The following is a 19,313-nucleotide window of genomic DNA, read 5'->3' as shown; positions in this document are numbered from 1 at the left end:
TTAACTGTAGGTCTTTGTAGATACCTTACCTAAGGTTGTTAAAATTCCCTTTTATTTCTAGTTTGCTTTTTTAAAAATCTTGAATGAGTACTAAGTTTTATCAAATTATTTTCTACATCTATTAAAATGATAATATGTGTTTCCTTTCTCCCTCTTTTAGTATGATGAATTACATAGACTGAGTTCTCAAATTTCAAGCCAGACTTGTATTTCTGGGAATAACCCATTCAGTTGTGATGTATTATCCTTTTCATATGTTGCCAATTTTTATTTGGGAAAATATCATGGAGTATTTTTGTGGTGCACACCACACTGAAGACTGTTGCGTTTCTGGGTGGAAGGAGAAATGCTATAAAAATCATCAGTCTTCATTTACCGTAACATGCAGAATAAGCATATTACTTAAAAATATATAAGCAAATATCAGAAATAACAGTTCAAAGAGTTAAAAGTAGGGACTTCCCTGGAGGTCCAGTGGTTAAGACTCTGCACCCCCAATGCAGGGGCACAGGTTTGATCCCTGGTCCAGGAACTAAGACCCGGCATGCCGGGACCAAAAACACCCCCAAACAAAAAGTTAGAAGTGAATGGAGAGCTTCCCTGGTGGCGCAGTGGTTGAGAGTCCGCCTGCCAATGCAGGGGACACGGGTTCGTGCCCCGGTCCAGGAAGATCGCACATGCTGCAGAGCGGCTGGGCCCGTGAGCCATAGCCGCTGAGCCTGCGCGTCTGGAGCCTGTGCTCCGCAACGGGAGAGGCCACAACAGTGAGAGGCCCGAGTACCGCAAAAAAAAAAAAAAAAAAAAAGTGAATAGAAACATGACTAGAAAGTAAGGTTGTTCTTCTTACAGTTTTTGTACCATTTGACTTTTAAAAATTATGTGCACATTATTTTAGAAGTAAAACTTAATTTACATTAATTTTTTTAAAAAGTCTCCAACCAGAAACCAGTCATTTGTTTTTAGTTTGTTTTCATTACAACTCTGATTCAGTTGGGATTTTTTTGTTGGTGCATGGCATGCAAACAGCTGGAACAGCGTCTATTTTTCCTCCTAAATAGGTAACTAATTCGTCCCAGCATAACTGATTAGTGCTTTTCTTCCCATGATTTGTTAATACTCAGTTATTCATACCAGGATATTTCTATAGTATTTGTCTTTGCTTCGGTACCACACTGATTTGAGCTATAGTGGAATGAGTTTACTGTGGTGAAGCTTATTTATTAAAAAAAAAAAAAAAAAAAAAAAGATGTGCAAAGACACAGAGGTTTATCAAAGTAGGTGGCTGGTTAAGTGCATGGAGGAATCTGAGAGTAGATAAATAATGAATGTTGAAAGCGCAACAGTAAACAGCATTAGTTAAAGCCAAACTCTGGCCACATAGTCTTTCGGGAGGAAACAACCTTCACAAGTTTGGACCCGTAGATGAGGGAGAGACAGCAAGCACAAAGGAAAAGTGGCGGAAGCCCGGGGGATCCCACAGCGATTTACAGCCCCTCACCTGCTCTGGGAGATTAGCGGCGGCCCCGGGGGCGGGGCAAAGCGAACGTCACTTCCGGCCGCGGCCCGCGAGATCCTCTCGCGCTATGACGGCCAGTGCGGAGGCGCGGGGGCGGCGCCCAGGAGTCGGGGTAGGAGTAGTGGTGACCAGCTGCAGGCATCCTCGCTGCGTCCTCCTGGGGAGGAGGAAAGGGTCATTTGGAGCCGGCAAATTCCAACTTCCCGGGGGCCACTTGGAGTTCGGGTAAGCAGCCGCCTGGCGGACGGGGAAAGCAGGACGTGCACGGGAAGGACGACCTCGCTCTCTGCGTGCGTCCGTGCGTACGCGCCGACGCTGCGTCCTTTCTCGCGCGTTCCTCTTTTCTCCTCTCGGGCCGGGAGGGGGCACTGCTCTGGGTATGGCTGAAGGAGAGAGTTCCTCGTTCCCGTGTGTGCTGCGCCTGCGCCATCAGCTCCTCGCGAGACCTGGCGCGGCTGGGAGTTGGCTGGTGAGTTGTGTTTTTCTTACTGCTCGCACTTGAGAGACCGGAAGTTGGTGTTTATAGGCCGCGGTCAATGTACTTCTGTCAGTTAAGGCTTTTGCACGTTTTGCTGGTGATTTAAACGCACATGGATATATTCCGTGTTTCCTGCTCCAGTAAGTTTAGTTGCGCTCTAACCAAGCGAATGGGCGACTGAAACTCTGGGCCTCAGTTTCTCTCTTTTTAAAATGGGGAAGTTAGATGATGTACTCCTCAAGGTCCCCCCTCTCTGCGTTGGCATATTGTGGTTTGATGATGTGTCAGACCGACAAAGAAAGTTAGTTCTACACAAGGGTGAAAAAAGGCTGAGATTGTGCTAGAAGGTGGATTCACTCAGACTCTTGGCCTCTTTAATCAATAGAAATTGATAAGATGCCAGATGAGGAATTTAGGCGAAGCTTTATTGGGGCTTGTGCTATAGCAAGAGGGAGCGAGAACAAGACACAGATGCCCTTGCTCGGCTCCCCTGGAGGGGACGTGGTGGTGGGCTGGTTCCTTAAATGGGGTGAGAATAGGGATGGATCTGCGGGCTGTGCAGGAGGCGCAGCTTAGGTGGCCCGCCGAACCCCTTGGTGTGTGTGGGAATCACGCGTGGTACCCCGCTTTGCTCTCAGCAGCTCTGAAATGGCAGTTGGTTTGTGGCCTTTTTATAGCTTGTTTATTATTGCCCCAACTGCGCATGCGTGCAGTTATATTTTAGCCTCTACCTTTTGTCCAGGTGCAAGCGCTCTGGTAAATGAACTATCTCAAAGTGAGAATAAAGCGTTCAAGACACAGAGCTTGTTTTTCCTTTTGTATAGAAAGTTTCAAACATACATAAAAATAGAATAGTCAGTGAATCCTCATGTACCCATTACTCAGTTTGTTCTTGTTTCGTCTTTACTGCTCCTCCCTCCCGGCAAACAGACACACACACACCCTTGTTTTCTAAACTATTTTAAAGGAAAGCAGGCATCTTATTACACCACCCCTAAGTAATTCAGTATCTATCTGTAATAGGCTTTTAAAAAGAAGTAACCACCATACCATTTTCAAACCTTAAAATATTTTATAGCATCTGTCACCCAGTCTGTACCATTTTCTGCAGTCGTCTTGAAAATGTCTTTTTACTGTTTTGTACCAATTCAGATTAAAGGAAGGGCACATGTTGCATGTGATTGATACATTTTTTTAAGTCTCTTAATCAAGCAGTACCCGCCCTCCCCTTTTACCTATGCCATGTTGAATATGGGTCATTTGAATTTCTCACATTATGACTATATTCTTCTAATTCACGTATTTCTTATAAAGTGGTTGTTAGAAGTAGAGACTTGATTCTGGTGCCTTTTAATCAGACTTAGATCTTTATAGAATATGAAATTCTTATCTTCTAGCACAGGGAATTGTTTAAATGGTCTTCAGAATTTTTAAAAGCATCAATAAGTTCCTCGTTTTTAGATAAGTAAGATAAGCTATCACTTAATAAATAATAAAATGCCTAGATTAAGAATCAAATTGCCCAGACAAGCACACCATATTGTACTTTGTCAGTTTGGGGGGCGGGGGAGCATTAGCCAAAGTTCGATCACAAATTAAGCACTATTTAGAATGTGTAATTTCTAGAGTAGTGGTTCGAGATAGCTATCCTAACAGTAACACAAGACAGTATTGGAGTCTTGACTCATACTGAATGATAATGGCCAAAATTGAACTTTAATGACCTTTTTACTAAGTGCTAGGTGTTATGCTAAGCTCTTCACAGGTGTGCTTTCACTTATCTTTGTATAACTGGTAAACTGAGTGAGCTAAATCGATGGGAAACCAACAGGAAGGAAGTGGCTTTATTTTCTCTTTTCATTGTCTTCAAATATGATTTGTCTTTCCCTTCTCTGCTTCTCCATGACGTTTTCTGCAAATTCAATTGTTTTGCTCTTGTTACCAACCTGGGTTCTTGAACTCTTTAATCAATAGAAATTGATAAGACGTCAGACAGGAATTCAGGCAAGACTTTATTGGGACTCATGCTACACCATGAGAGGGAACAAGTAACAGGTGCCCTTGCTCACTGTCTGAGGCAGGCGAGCTGGTCCCTTAAACGGGTGAGGGTGGGAGTGGATAGGTGCTTTGGGCTGGAGGGGTGGCTTAGGTGATCTCTCCACCCCCTTGGTGGTGCCGGGTGCCTGTGTCGTGTGTGGTACCCTGGTTTTGCTCCTGGTGCCTCAGAAGTGGCAGTTGGGTTTTGGCCTTTTTGTATCTTTGTTCACAGTTTGCCGCAGCTGTACACGGGTGCAGTTAGTTTTCGTCGTCCCTTAGAGTTTCTTTGTATTCTGTTGTTCAAGGAGAGGAGATGTTAGTCCAGGTGCAAGCACTGCAGTAAAGGGTCCCAGTCCCAGCCTGTCTCACTTTCACTTGATTATAAAAGTAAATCATATTTTGGTTATTATGATCCTCTTCCAGGCATTTAGCTTTCCTTTGTAGTGGGGTAAGGAGGTTTTGTTTTGCTTTCTCTACCTCCTCCTCTTCTCACTGTTTCTGGTTTCTTTTTCTGGTGTGTTGAGGCAGAATGGGAGGGAGCAAAACTTTTACCTGAGTGGTGCTGCTGTGATCTATGTTATGTGCCCTCTGGGTGCAGTATTCACAGGCGTGCTCTCTTTCTTTCTTTCTTTCTTTCTTTTTTTAAATTTATTTATTTTTGGCTGCGTTGGGTCTTTGTTGCTGCATGAGGGTTTTCTCTAGTTGCGGCAAGCGGGGGCTACTCTTCGTTGTGGTGCGCGGGCTTCAGTAGTTGTGGCTCGCGGGCTCTAGAGCACAGGTTCAGTAGTTGTGGCGCACGGGCTTAGTTGCTCTGAGGCATGTGGGATCTTCCCGGACCAGGGATCCAACCCATGTCCCCTGCATTGGCAGGCGGATTCTTAACCACTGCACCACCAGGGAAGTCTGCGTGCTCTCTTTCTTAGGGTGTGTTTATTGGTTGGTTGGAAGTCCTACAAGGATTTCTACACTGCACAGTTCCCTGACATAGGTGACTGACTTTTTGTGACGCTGGCCACCAACTCCTGCTGTTAGCACACCACGCTACATTTTCTTTCTGATGGGGCCCCCAGCAGTCTCTTGTAGCATCTGCTTGGCCCAAAGGAAACACACGTTGGGAAGGATGCTTTCACTGCTGCCCATTTTCTCTGCTCAGCCATTGTGGGCTGTTTTAGCCACTCTCCTGCCTTCCAAATTCCTAAAGTGGGAATGAGCATCACCTTGTGTATTCACGTGCATCCCTAAACACCACGGGATACATTTCAGATTAACCCAAGAGCTCTTTCCTTCCTACACCTCTGCTCTGATGCACTGGGGTAGACCCATGAGGTTCCCCAGCTCAGTCTTTAACTGGGGAGTAACATGCCAGTACCTCCTTCTTGAGAGTCTCACCCAGTCTCTGTGACTAATTCTCTTGGAGGACCTCTCACTTGGTTTCGAGGCAGAGGTGGCCCCTCATCAGGAGGAAGAGGAACGTTCCTGCAGGCTGAAAACGCACAACTCTCCTCCCTCCCAAAGATCTGTCTTCTTATGTAGACTGGGTAGTGACAGTAGTTTAGATAATTAGAGATACAAAAATATTCAAGGTAGAAAAGATAGAGAAACAGTATTCTTTTTTGCTGAATATCACACTAAAGTGCTTCATAAATATTTGGAAGTTTAATCTAAAGTGCATATGAAATGACTTTTAGAAAAACTGAATCACACTAATGATTTCTTTTAATAATATTTGTATTCATTCAATACTCATATTTTATCTGATTGTATAAAATTTCATTTGGAACAATTTCTAAAGGGAGATATTATATATTTTTAATCTTGTCTCATGTATGAAAACTGCAGTGAAATGTTTTAATTTATATACAGGTTTTTGTAACTTTTGGAATATCAGCATTTTTGTCAATATCTAGTTATTATGGATCATACGTTGAAGGTGAACTACTCACATCAGTGTATTTTAATAGTTCATGAATGCCTGTTGCCTATTGCCCTCAATTTTGAGCCTTCTGAGCCTTCAGAAAAGACAGTGTCCACTTCTTGATACACTTAACACAACCCCGTGAGAAAGTAGCATTATCTTCTTACTTGTCTAAGGTGGAAAATAATGGACTTTGAACTCAAACCCAGGTGTAGTTGACTCCAAAGCTGTGCTCTTAACTGATGTATTAAACCACCTCCTGGTTGCATGCTGCTCCCAGGCACATGAACTAGTGTTGAATTGGCTAAATGTTCATTTTTTTGTTCAATATGAAGTCCTTTTGGTCTTCAGATACTTGATATAGGATAAACAGAGTGTCAAAGGAGGGTTGTTGATTTATTGTTGTAAAGCGTGAACCAATTACAGCTCTTTTTACTTTACACTAGGAATTTCTAGCCAGGAATTTCATGGCAAAAAAAAAATGCATAAATAGAATTGAATACGGTGGTGTGTTTCTGTTTTTCAGTGAAAGCTGGGAAGAATGTGCTCAAAGGGAAACCTGGGAAGAAGCAGCTCTTCACCTGAAAAATGTTCGCTTTGCCTCGGTTGTGAATTCTTTCGTTGAGGAAGAGAATTACCATTATGTCACTATTTTAATGAAAGGAGAGGTGGATGTGACTCATGATTCAGAACCAAAGAATGTAGAGCCTGAGAAAAATGAAAGTAAGAGAACTATAAATAATGCATTTTCTATGAGAGTATACGGTCTGAAGGAAGATTACATTATGTTGCCATAGGAAGAGAATTAGATTAGAATATAATTATACTTCAGTTAGAATGTAAATCTACTTAAATCCTGGATACATAAGGACAGGAAAGAGAACTGGGCCTAGAGCCAGACTACTTGGTTCTCATCCTGGTTCTTCTACTTAGAGGTTTGTAACCTTGGACAAGTTATTTAGGTCTCTGGGCGTCTTTTCTCACTTGTGACAATAATACCTACTTCAGATGCTTTGTTATAAGGATAAAATGAGTTAATACATACAACGGGCCTGGCCTAGTGAACACAGTAAGTACTCAGTAAATGTTAGTTTTATTGTTGTGTTTAATTTTGTTTCACACTGTGATTTTTAAGCAAAACATTTAACGTGCCTTCCTCACTTTTCTCACCTGTGCAAGAGAGGTAAAACTTTCTTTTATAGAGAATGCTTAACCTGACAAAACACTTAGCTGTTACCTTCTGTGTTGAATTGAGTGCTCTGAAAGCTTTAATGACAATAACTGATACTCTGTTATTTACTGTGTACTAAGCATTGTTCTTAGGGCTTTGCATGTATCATCTCTCTTCAAGTTTCATAAAACTGCATGTTAGGGGCTCCCTGGTGGCGCAGTGGTTCAGAGTCCACCTGCCGATGCAAGGGACACGGGTTTGTGCCCTGGTCCGGGAAGATCCCACATGCCGCGGAGCGGCTGGGCCTGTGAGCCATGGCCGCTGAGGCTGCGCGTCCGGAGCCTGTGCTCCGCAACGGGAGAGGCCACAGCAGTGAGAGGCCCGCGTACCGCAAAAAAAAAAAAAAAAAACCTGCATGATAAAAGGAACTAAAGAGTAAAATATCAGACTTATTCAATATATTATTTGCCATAAGAAACCTTATCCAAGTGGTCTCATGTAGGATCACTCCTCTAAACGTTTAATTTCTCCTCTAATAGCGAAAATCTTTTCATTCACAAATACTTGCTGAGTACTGTGTGCCAGACATTGTTCTAAGCACTAAAGAAAAAGTGGTGTTTAAAACAAAGTCCCTGCCCTCCTGGACTTCACATTTTATCTGGGGGGAAAGGCAACAAATTAGCAGATATTTTATGAGAGTAATGATAGGAGTAGGAATAAAAATAAAGCTGTGTAAAGACAGTGATGCATGGGTGTTGTGTCAGGTGGGGTGGTCAGGGAGGGCTTCTGTGCAGAGCCTGAAGGAAGTGACATTACTAGAATGAATAAGTCATGTCTGAAGTGTTTTACAGACTGACTTGATTGAATGAACAGAAGGGCATGTTCTACCCGAAGGCCCGTTGAGTCATATAAGATTTTTTATAAAATAGGTAACTACTTGGAATCCTTTAAAATAAGCTAGCAAAGTCTGAACTGTTTTTACTCACAACACTTCTGATACCAAATGTGTGGACTTTTTCTTCACACTAATTCTCCAACTCTCCAGACATCAGTTGAGTGTCTTATAATTCAGTTCAATTCTTACACTGTCTACTTGGATCCGAAAAGTTAAAGAGCTCAGTCCCATGAGATTGCCCCCATTTCCAATGCCAATCTCATGTCCAGGCCTCCTGTACTTTTGACGGCCTGGCTATAAATCGAGGCTCCCACAACCCCCCTCTTCAATAATTTGCTAGAATGTTCCACAGAATGAAGGAAAACACTCTCCTCACATTACCGGTTTGTTTTAAAGGGTACAGCTCAGGAACAGCCAAATGAGAGAGGTAGGGCCAGGTCTGGGGAGGGGGCACGGGACTTTCATGCCCTCTCTGGATGTGCCACCCTCCCAGCTCGGAAGCTCTCTGAACCCAGCTGTGTAGAGTTTTTATGGAGGTTCCTATGTAATGGGATTATTATTACTGTGATTGGTTAAATCAATGTGCATTGGCTGTTAACTCAGTCTCCAGCCCCTCTCTCCACCCCTAAGGTGGAGTGTGGGGTGAGAGGTGGGCTGAAAGTTCCAACCCTGTGATCATGCCTGGGTCTTCTGGTCACCAGCCCCCATCCTGAAACTCCCTAGGGGTCCCCAGCCACCAGCCATCTCATTAGCATAAACTCAGCCTTGGTTGAAAGGAGCTTATTATGGAAACAAAAGATGCTCCTCTGATCCCTATCACTCGGGAAATTACACAGATTTTAGGAACCCTGCCAGGAAACAGGGATAAAGACCAAATACCTATTTCTTATATCACGATGTCACACAAAGAAGCACACAGAAAGTACACAAAGGCCTTCAGCTGGCCTAGAGTACAACAAAAATTATTCATGCCTTAAGAAGTGGGAGGCAGGATTGTACCAGGTTCACTGGGGGAGCTGATAACCTGGCCAAGGTGCAGGCACGCGGGGGTCTTCGTTTTTTATAATATAAGCATGCAGTCTCTGCCCCATGTTCATCAGGTCCTGGATCTGGGTTGCCTGCTTCAGTTTCCTCCAGCCACCTGTTTATACTTAGAAGCATTATCCAGATGCTTCGTTTTCTAGGGGGCCCCTAGGATAAACTTTACTTCAGCTCTCTTGAGATTCAGTTAATTGAGCATCTTGCAACACATTGTGTCTCCCTCCCCCTCCTCCTCTCCCTCTCTCTCTTTCCCCTTCTCTCTCTGTCTCTCTCTGTCTCTCTGTCTCTCTCTCTCTCTCTCTCTCACCACAGGTGCTGATCAGCCCTTCCGCAGCTTATTCCAATTTCATGGATTCTTTGTCCCCTGCCTTGCCGGAGTGAAATTACATACCTGTATTTTATAGGCAGACAAATGCTGAAGGGAATAAACAGTACTTAAACATAGATATATGCATGTAATCATAAACTAATTTAGAACATGGAGTTCTAATAATTATTATATTTCTGTATTATTATCATAATATTTAAACATTCACCTGTCACGGGCATCTGTGCTTTCATGTTATTTACATTTAAATCATCAAAGAAAACACCATCCCCTAGAATATTTTTCTAGGATTTCATGTACTTTACAATTAATAGACACTGTTAAATCTTTCACATTTCAGTGGATTTTTAAGAAGACAGCTCCTTCCATTCTTGTCTTTCTATCTAAAATATACCACAGCACAGAGAATACTTTTTATTCTCTGTACAACTTCCATTACTTTTTTAAGAAATGGAGGATAGCTTAGAAATTTTGTAATCTACCTTATTTTGTAGGTGAGGAAACTGGCTTATTTTAATGTAGTTTAACCTGTAGTATCATTGCAATATATAAAATTCTGTGAGTCTTGTTTAACCAGATATTTAAATGAAAATTGAATGGTATTAAATCTGGGTTTTACCACAATGTGGCCTTTGTAAACTTGGCTTCATATTCAAATAACAGCATGTTTTAAATGATCATCATTCCCTTCTTAAGATCTTCATTCTAAATGCAAATTATGTTTGTATAGCCAAGCTAATGCATAGCATCACTATTGCACTTCATTAGTAGCAAATCATTTTTAAATTTAATTAATTTTTCTTAGTATAGGTTAACTTGCCAAAAATAAATATCCTTTGTTTCCTTTCACCTAAAGAAATTGCTTTGATATCTTTCTTTTCTAGGTTGGGAGTGGGTTCCTTGGGAAGAATTTCCTCCCCTGGATCAGCTTTTCTGGGCACTACGTTGTTTAAAGGAACAAGGCTACGATCCATTTAAAGAAGATTTGGATCATCTGGTAGGATACAAAGGAAATCACCTAGAGGTGAACAAGGAGACTCCCTGATTTTTTTTTTTAATGGGTTAGCCAAAAAAAAAAAAGTTTGTCCGGTTTTCCCGTAAGATGACTCTAGTAGTGCTTAGTTGTGTTTAACTTCATTCGAAACAATTTTGTTGGATTGTATTGTGACAGCTGTCATATCAGCGTGTATTTAAAAAAACACTTATCAAAATTGGTGAACTTTTGTGTAGCCATTTTAGTATAGAAGATGGAAGAAAAAAAGCAACATTTTCGGCATATTATGCTTGATTATTTCAAGAAAGGTAAAAATGCAACTGAAACGCAAAAAAAGATTTGTGCAGTGTATGGAGAAGGTGCTGTGACTGAGCGAACGTGTCAAAAGTGGTTTGCAAAGTTTCGTGCTGGAGATTTCTCGCTGGACGATGCTCCACGGTCAGGTAGACCAGTTGAAGTTGATAGCGATCAAATCGAGACATTAATTGAGAGCAATCGACGTTATACCACTCGGGAGATAGCGGACATACTCAAAATATCCAAATCAAGCGTTGAAAATCATTTGCACCAGCTTGGTTACATGAATCGCTTTGACGTTTGGGTTCCACATAAGTTAAGCGAAAAAAACCTTCTTGACCGTATTTCCGCATGCGATTCTCTACTGAAACGTAATGAAAACGTTCCATTTTTAAAACAAATTGTGATGGGCAATGAAAAATGGATACTGTACAATAACGTGGAACGGAAGAGATCCTGGGGGAAGCGAAATGAACCACCACCAAGCACACCAAAGGCCAGTCTTCATCCAAAGAAAGTGATGTTGTGTATATGGTGGGATTGGAAGGGAGTCCTCTATTATGAGCTCCTTCCGGAAAACCAAACGATTAATTCCAATAAGTACTGCTCCCAGTTAGATCAACTGAAAGCAGCACTCGACGAAAAGCGTCCAGAATTAGTCAACAGAAAACATATAATCTTCCATCAGGATACCACAAGACCACATGTTTCTTTGATGACCAGGCAGAAACTGTCACAGCTTGGCTGGGAAGTTCTGATTCCTCCACCGTATTCACCAGACATTGCACCTTCGGATTTCCATTTATTTCGGTCTTTACAAAATTCTCTTAATGGAAGAAATTTCAATTCCCTGGAAGAATGTAAAAGGCACCTGGAACAGTTCTTTGCTCAAAAAGATAAAAAGTTTTGGGAAGATGGAATTATGAAGTTGCCTGAAAAATGGCAGAAGGTAGTGGAACAAAAGGGTGAATACGTTGCTCAATGAAGTTCTTGGTGAAAATGAAAAATGTGTCTTTTATTTTTACCCAAAAAACCAAAGGAACTTTTTGGCCAACCCATACATAAAAGGCAAAATAAGTCCTGTAAAAGAATGAAAAATATCTACATTTCAGAACAACTCCATTTTAGCTGAAAAGTCCCACATGATTGCCAGTAATTTATTTGTAGTCTCTTAATATACCCAATACCCTTTCAGCCTGTACTCGTGAAAAATTTTCAGGGATTGTGTCATGAATTGTATTTCAGACTCAGAAAGTGTGATAAATGGTGATGTTGTGGTAATTCTGCTCTCCGTATTACTCTGTGGTTTGACTGTGCTGTTTGTCATTACCAGTGTGTGTGGAGGAGAGTGCAGAATTTGTCTTAGTGTTTCAGTTCTAATAGAGAACCTAATTCAGGTGCTAACACACTATGCCTGTTGCAGAATTTATCACATTTGTTGATTTTCCTCTTTTGTTTTATTTAAATCAAAAAAAATTTTGGTAATATATTGTGACAGTCCCTGCAACTAGAGCAAACATGACAGGTCTTTAGGGTGTATTTCCCAGGTTTCCGATTGAGAACCTAAAGCAAGAGACAAACCATCCAGCATCTGTATCCCATCATTAACAGGCCCTGTCATCTGGGATCTCAGTTGATCTCTCTGAGATTCAGCTTCCTTATGTGTAAAATGTGATTAGACTAGGGCAGTGGATCTCAAAGTGTGGCCCGGGGAAGTCCTCAAGACCCTTTCAAGGGTCCTCAGGGTTAAAGCTGTTTTTGTTATACGAAGACTTCATTTGCTTTTTTCATTCTCATTCTTTCCTGAGTGTACGGAGGAGTTTGCATGTTGTGTGATACTGTAGCAGACTGAATGCAAAGCAGATACGAGAGTCTAGCTCTCTTCTATTAAGCTAGATGTGAAAGAAATCGACAAAAATGTAAAACAGTGCCACTCTTCTCACTGGTTCTTTTGCTTTTTTTTTTAAGAAAAATAGCTATATTTTTTATAAAAATTATGTTAACATATAACTGTTTTGAGTTATGGGTTTTTGTTATTTGTAAATAAATTAATAAAAGAATTCTTAAAATTTCTTGGTTTTAATTCCTAATATGGTCCTATCACTAGGTAAAATCCTACAAAAACAAGAACTCTTTGGGGTCCTTAGTAATTTTTTTTTAAATGAAGTATAGTTGTTTACAATGTTGTGTTTCAGGTATACAGCAAAGCGATTCAGATATATATTAATACACACACACACACACGCACACACATTCCTTTTCAGATCCTTTTCTGTTATAGGTTATTACAAGATACTGAATATAGTTCCCTGTGCTATACAGTAGGTCCTTGTTGTTTATTTTATATCTAATAGTGTGTATTTGTTAATCCCAAACTCCTAATTTATCCCTCCCCTCCCTCTCCCCCTCGGTAATCGTATGTTTTTTTTCTATGTTTGTGAGTCTCTGTTTCTGTTTTGTAAATAAGTTCATTTGTATCATTTTTTTAGATTCTACATATTAGTGATATCATATGACTTACTTCACTTGGTATGATAATCTTTAGGTCCGTCCGTGTTGCTGCAAATGGCATTATTTCATTCCTTTTTATGGTTGAGTAATGTTCCATTGTACATGTGCCACATCTTCTTTATCCATTCATCTGTTGATGGACACTTAGGTTGCTTTCATGTCTTGGCTATTGTAAATAGTGCTGCTATGAACATTGGGGTGTGTGTATCTTTTTAAATTCATTTTCATCTTTTCTGGATATCTGCCCAGAAGTGGGATTGGTGGGTCATATGGTAGTTCTATTTTCAGTTGTTTAAGGAACCTCCATATTGTTCTCCATAGTTTCTGCACCAATGTACATTCCCACCGACAGTGTAGGAGGGTTCCCTTTTCTCCACACCCTCCTCAGCATTTATTATTTGTAGACTTTTTGATGATGGCCATTCTAACTGGTGTGAGGTGATACCTCATTGTAGTTTTGATTTGCATTTCTCTAATAATTAGTGATTTTGAACATCTTTTCATATGCCTCTTGGCCATCTGTATGTTTTCTTTGGAGAAATGTGTGTTTAGGTCTTCTGCCCATTTTTTGATTGGGTTGTTTTTTTGATATTGAGCTATATGAGCTGTTTGTATATTTTGGAAATCAAGCCCTTGTTGGTCACATCATTTGCAAATATTTTCTCCCATTCTGTAGGTTGTCCTTTTGTTTATGGTTTCCTTTGCTGTGCAAAAGCTTATAAGTTTGATTAGGTCCCATTTGCTTATTTTTGCTTTTATTTCTTTTGCCTTGGGAAGCCAATCTAAGAAAACATTGGTACAGTTTATGTCAGAGAGTTTTGCCTATGTCCTCTTCAAGGAGTTTTATGGTGTCGTGTCTTATTTAAGTCTTTAAGCCATTTTGAGTTTATTTTTGTGTATGGTGAGAGGGAGTGTTCTAACTTCATTGATTTACATGCTGCTTTCCAACTTTTCCAACACCACTTGCTGAAGGGAGACTCTTTTCTCCGTTGTATATTCTTGCCTCCTTTGTGGAAGATTAACTGACCATAGGTGTGCGGGTTCATTTCTGCACTCTCTGTTCTGCTCCATTGATCCATATGTCTGTTTCTGTGCCAGTACCACGCTGTTTTGATACTCTAGTATTGTCTGAAGTCTGGGAAGGTTATGCGTCCAGCTTGTTCTTTTTCCTCAGGATTGCTTTGGCAATTCTGGGTCTTTTGTGGTTCCATATAAATTTTAGGATTATTTGTTCAGGTTCTGTGAAAAATGCTTGAGTTATTTGATACAGATTGCATTAAATCTGTAGATTTCTTTGGGTAGTATGGCCACTTTAATATTCTTCCAATCCAAGAGCATGGGGTATCTTTCCATTTTTTTTGGAATCGTCTTCAGTTTCATTTATCAATGTTTTATAGTTCTTAGCATATAAGTCTCTCACCTCCTTAGTCAGGGTTATTCCTAGGTGGGGTTTTTTGCACAATTTTAAAAGGGATTGTTTTTTCACTTTCTGATATTTCATTGTTAGTGTAAAGAAATGCAACAGATTTATGTATATTAATCTTGTATCCTGCTACCTTGCTGAATTCATTTATCTGTTCTAATAGTTTTTGTGTTGAGTCTTTAGGTCCTTAGTAATTTCTAAGAGTGTAACAGGATCCAAAACCCAAAAGTTTGAGAACTGCTGGATTAGACCATGAACTCACATCCTTTTCTTTATGAGCCCGTTTCTGTAAAATCCCTTGCTTCTCCTAAAGCTGGTTACATTTGAATTTTGCCCTTTCAACAGACTCAAATACTGTTGTAATACGTGTTACAAAAGAATCTTTCTTCAGTGAATGAAGATCATTTTTAAAGTTGTTTTTTTTTTAATATTTATTTATTTGGCTGTGTCAGGTCTTAGTAGCGGCACACAGGATCTTCATTGTGGCATGCGGGATCTTTTGCTGCGGTGCGCGGGCTTAGTTGCCCTGCGGCATGTGGGATATTAGTTCCCCAACCAGGGATTGAACCCGCGTCTCCTGCATTGGAAGGCAGATTCTTAACCACTGGACCACCAGGCAAGTCCCTAAAGTTGTTTTCTTAATTGCTTACTTTTTCAAAGTTATATGTGCACGTTGTATAGTTTACCATTTACAAATCTCATTTTCTATTTTATTTTAACAGACTTTTTTTTAAGAGTATGAGAGGAGCTCAAGTGAAATTAGTGTATATTCCTTGAACTAATGAATTTCACAGTTTTTCTTACTCCTGTTTGATTACTCCATATCCTTCTGTTGCTTGCTCATTAGTTTTACTCCCTTCCTCAACTGACTTAATCCCTGTTTGTCCCTGGCTTCTCCCTAAATGATAGACATGGGAGGCTTGATAAGAAGAACCCAGGCAGCCTTGTAGATGAAACTCCTCCATGGCTTTATCCCAAGTATAGTTGATTGGGAATTCATTGAGGTATGTCTTTATGCCAGTACTTATCCAAGCAGGTGTTTTATAGTTTCAGAAACTTATCACAAACCTGAGGAGTTTTTTCTGTATCTGCTACTTTTCAATTTTTAGTAGACAAACACATTAGGAGCTTGTGAGGTTTTCCATTTGTTTGTTTTAAATTCACCAAATTAGACATGAAGGTCTATTTCAATGAAAAGAAAAAAACCAACCTGGGCCCTTATTTATAGTAAAAAGTAAAACGCTAAGTTTCATGTTAGAGCGGGATTGCACTTACTCGGCACCCAGCATGCTCAGTGGCATCCAATAATCACTCTGTAAATATTTCTCTATAAGAGTGAATGACCAGAGCAGGATTTAGAGCTCTTTAAGTAAGCAGTTAATTCTTAAGTGTTTTGAGAATTGCCTTTAATTGAAAAAACTAACACTGACTCCTAGCAGTATTCTCATGAAATGTCTATACCTCACTCTGCCAGGATACTGGCAAGTCTGAAGCAGCTCTTCATGTATTTGCTAAATCAAGCCCCAACGTGTCCTCTATCCCAAGATAGGCAAGGGCTCCTACACCGACCCTCACAACATCCGAGCAGAGGTCTGCCCAGCGGAGCATGGTGTGAATTCAGCCTCCCTGAGATCCACTTGGAAGGGGCAGTTCTTCGTTATCTGGACTGCCAGCTTTCCAAATAAGGCAAATATTCCTTCAGATGAAATACTCTCTTCTTGGGGGCATCAGGGATCATTTAGGGACCGTGGAGAAGGAGAGCTCAGGGAGTCATCTGTGAGGGAGGAAACAAAGTCTTCCAACAGAAACTCAATCATATATCGATGCTGCTTCTCTGTTATTTTTAAATTATTTATGTTGTACTTAGAAATCAGTGTTGCACTTGAGTAGTGCTTGTGAAAAATGCAAATTAAAAATAACAGGAGGCATTGACTGAGAGGTGTGTACCAAGCTTTCCATTTTATGTACCTCAAGAAATTGAACACATAAGTTAGGCCCTCCATAAACATTTAATTTGCATCTACTATGTGCCAAATACTGTGGTAGATGCTTCATATTTACACTGTAAATTGAATCTATCACACTTCCTTAATGCCAAATTCCCATTCTAGATTTCCCCCCATTTTTATGTTTAAAATGTTTAAGTATTTGGCTTTCTGCATAGTGTCGCTTAATAGCTTTGTATGCACTAAGTTATATCACTCCTCATTTTATTTACCAGAACAGTTTATGGGCAAACAGAACAAAGTAGCCAGCAAGCCAAGGTTATCACCAGGTTCAGTCTGACTTGGTATTCTGTCCTCTATTCTTCTGTTTTTCTTTACAGATTCACTTTCCACCTATCGTCTGATGGCTCCCCAAACAACATTATCTTTAGCTCAAACCTTTTTCCTAAACTCCAGATCACACACCAGTCATCTCTAGGTGAGATTTTCTCTGTCCTTCTCACCTGATACATTACAAACTGAATTTCCTCTTGTAGTCCTCGAAGGGAGTGCCTTTACCATCTGCTTACTTGCTCAGATTAGTTTCCTTTTCCCCACATAAAGCAGTCTCTGTCTTGTCCATCCTGTTTCTTTCACGTCTCTTGGATCCATCCTCATCACATTGTCCTGGTTGCCTCTCCCCTCGTCCAGGTCCTTCATCATCATCTCTCCTGTTCCTGCAGCTGTACCCTCAGACTGATTGATTGATTGAGGTAAAATACACAACATAAAATTTACCATCTTAACCCTCTGACTTAGCTTTGACAGTACTCCTAGAATGACTTCTCAGAATCGTAAATTTGGTCATGTCTCTTGTCTTCCCAAACTTCTTGAGAAGTTCCCCATTGCTTGTATGAAAAATCCTTAACTTGACATGCAAGGTCTTTCCTAATTTCTCTGTAGTAACTTTCCCACCATATCCACATCACTTTTTCACTCTACTACATTCCAGGTGTATTTCTTTGTGCTTCCTCAAGGGTACTTCGCCAGTGTGTCTGCAGCTCCTGTGAACTGAATGTCACTCCCACCCTCAGTCTGCCTCAACAAAACCTTACCAATTTTTCATACTGCACTTCAAGGGTCCCTTCCTCTGTGAAGCTTTCTAGACTCAACCAGGCTGACTTTCACATACCACGCCTTACACTATTTCTACTGCAGTTTTTCAGTGGTGGCTTTTGAATTAGTGAGGCTGTAGGCTTAAGTGATATGTGACACTTGTGTTCTTCTAAAGTCATCTACTTTTGCCTTCTTGTATAACTTGGTTTAATTTCTAATGGGTTGAATTCACTCCCAAAGCATTTGTGAATAGATTCTGAAGATAAAATGCTCCCAAATCAGCCTTCTCCTTAAAAATGGCTGAAAATAGGTGCTCCTTTATAGTGCATAGTTTGCATAAGCACTGTTTGTATGAATGAAGAGGAAACATGTCCACATTTCAGGGATCAGGTGTGACTCTCGGGGTATTTACTGTGGCTGAACACCACCGTTGATTATTTGCAGTCTTGGGCTAGGTTCAGTGCCTGTGAACTGCAGCACATGCCATGCTGTGTTCTGTTGATTGCTTGCCTCCCCAGGGAAAGTAAACTTCAGGCTGGAGACTGTATTATACACACAGCAGCCAGTGGTGACTGGGAGTACTAAATGCCCAGTGTGTGCTGGTTGAGTGAAAATTTGACCTTCTAGTAGTTCTTACTAGTCCTTGTCCTGGGCTGGAACAAGACAAGTAGTGCTGAGCATACTCAGAGAAGGGAATGCAAATTGTGTTCCAGGCATTTGGAGGGACATAAAGGAGAGCTGTTTCTATAGGTGTAGGGAGAGAGGAGCTAGAGTCTGAAATAGAAACAGAGTAGCCTTGGAGGATAGACCTAGAGTCTGTCACACAGAGCGAAGTCAGTCAGAAAGAGAAAGACAAATACCATATGCTAACACATATATATGGAATTTAAGAAAAAAAAAAGTCATGAAGAACCTAGGGGTAAAACAGGAATAAAGACACAGACCTACTTGAGAATGGACTTGAGGATATGGGGAGGGGGAAGGGTAAGCTGTGACAAAGCGAAAGAGCGGCATGGACATATATACACTACCAAACGTAAAATAGATAGCTAGTGGGAAGCAGCCGCATAGCACAGGGAGATCAGCTTGGTGCTTTGTGACCGCCTGGAGGGGTGGGATGGGGAGGGTGGGAGGGAGGGAGATGCATGAGGGAAGGGATGTGGGAACAGATGTATATGTATAACTGATTCACTTTGTTATAAAGCAGAAGCCAAAAAAAAAAAGACCTACACAAAGTCCAAAACCAGGTGGGGGAAGCTGAAATCCAAATGTCCGTTTACCAACAGTGAGGAATAATGAGGACAAGTTCCTGTGTTTTGGGGGAAATCGATAAATAACGTGTATGTGAAATGTGCCTTAAAATGAAAGTTTAATGTGCTTAATTTATAAGATGCCTCTTCAGATCTTGCTGGAGGTATTATATAACATATGATATATAAGTCCTATTAACTTTCTAGAATATTTTTTAAAATCCAAGTTCTGAGATACATTTAGACCCGAGGGTTTTGGATGAGGGATTGTAGAGCTGTACAGATAAATACCAGGTGAGCATGTATACAGCAGCTTGATTTCTTTGAGGTACATGTGAAATTTCCACTTGTTTTCTAATCCACTGATCCATCAACACTCATAAGGAATCTATATATTCCTTAGTCCTATTTTTCCG

General features: G+C 40.7%; 1 protein-coding gene across 2 annotated transcripts; it reads left to right on the top strand.

The window, feature by feature from the left end:
* Positions 1 to 1,583: 1,583 nt before the first annotated feature.
* Positions 1,584 to 15,185, top strand: NUDT15 (nudix hydrolase 15). 2 transcript variants are annotated; one of them, XM_060079924.1, is made up of 3 exons: positions 1,584 to 1,741; positions 6,473 to 6,669; positions 15,059 to 15,185. In XM_060079924.1, exons 1-3 carry the CDS (start codon positions 1,584 to 1,586, stop codon positions 15,151 to 15,153), a joined length of 450 nt encoding a protein of 149 aa, XP_059935907.1. In that variant the 3' UTR covers positions 15,154 to 15,185. The 2 variants fall into 2 exon arrangements, with proteins under 2 accessions (XP_059935907.1, XP_059935906.1); XM_060079923.1 differs by lacking the exon at positions 15,059 to 15,185 and adding an exon at positions 10,266 to 10,433.
* The last annotated feature ends 4,128 nt before the right edge of the window (positions 15,186 to 19,313 follow it).

Source organism: Mesoplodon densirostris, chromosome 17, assembly GCF_025265405.1.
Source record: "Mesoplodon densirostris isolate mMesDen1 chromosome 17, mMesDen1 primary haplotype, whole genome shotgun sequence".
Taxonomy (NCBI): domain Eukaryota; kingdom Metazoa; phylum Chordata; class Mammalia; order Artiodactyla; family Ziphiidae; genus Mesoplodon; species Mesoplodon densirostris.
The sequence above is the reverse complement of the archived record's forward strand: the minus strand, read 5'-3'. Positions and strand labels throughout refer to the sequence as shown.

Excerpts from the sequence above, each read along its gene's own strand:
- NUDT15 (XM_060079923.1), top strand. The coding sequence starts at position 1,584 with ATGACGGCCAGTGCGGAGGCGCGGGGGCGGCGCCCAGGAGTCGGGGTA. Across the intron at positions 1,742-6,472 it reads GGGGGCCACTTGGAGTTCGG|TGAAAGCTGGGAAGAATGTG; the intron begins GTAAGCAGCCGC and ends TCTGTTTTTCAG. Across the intron at positions 6,670-10,265 it reads AGAGCCTGAGAAAAATGAAA|GTTGGGAGTGGGTTCCTTGG; the intron begins GTAAGAGAACTA and ends TTTCTTTTCTAG.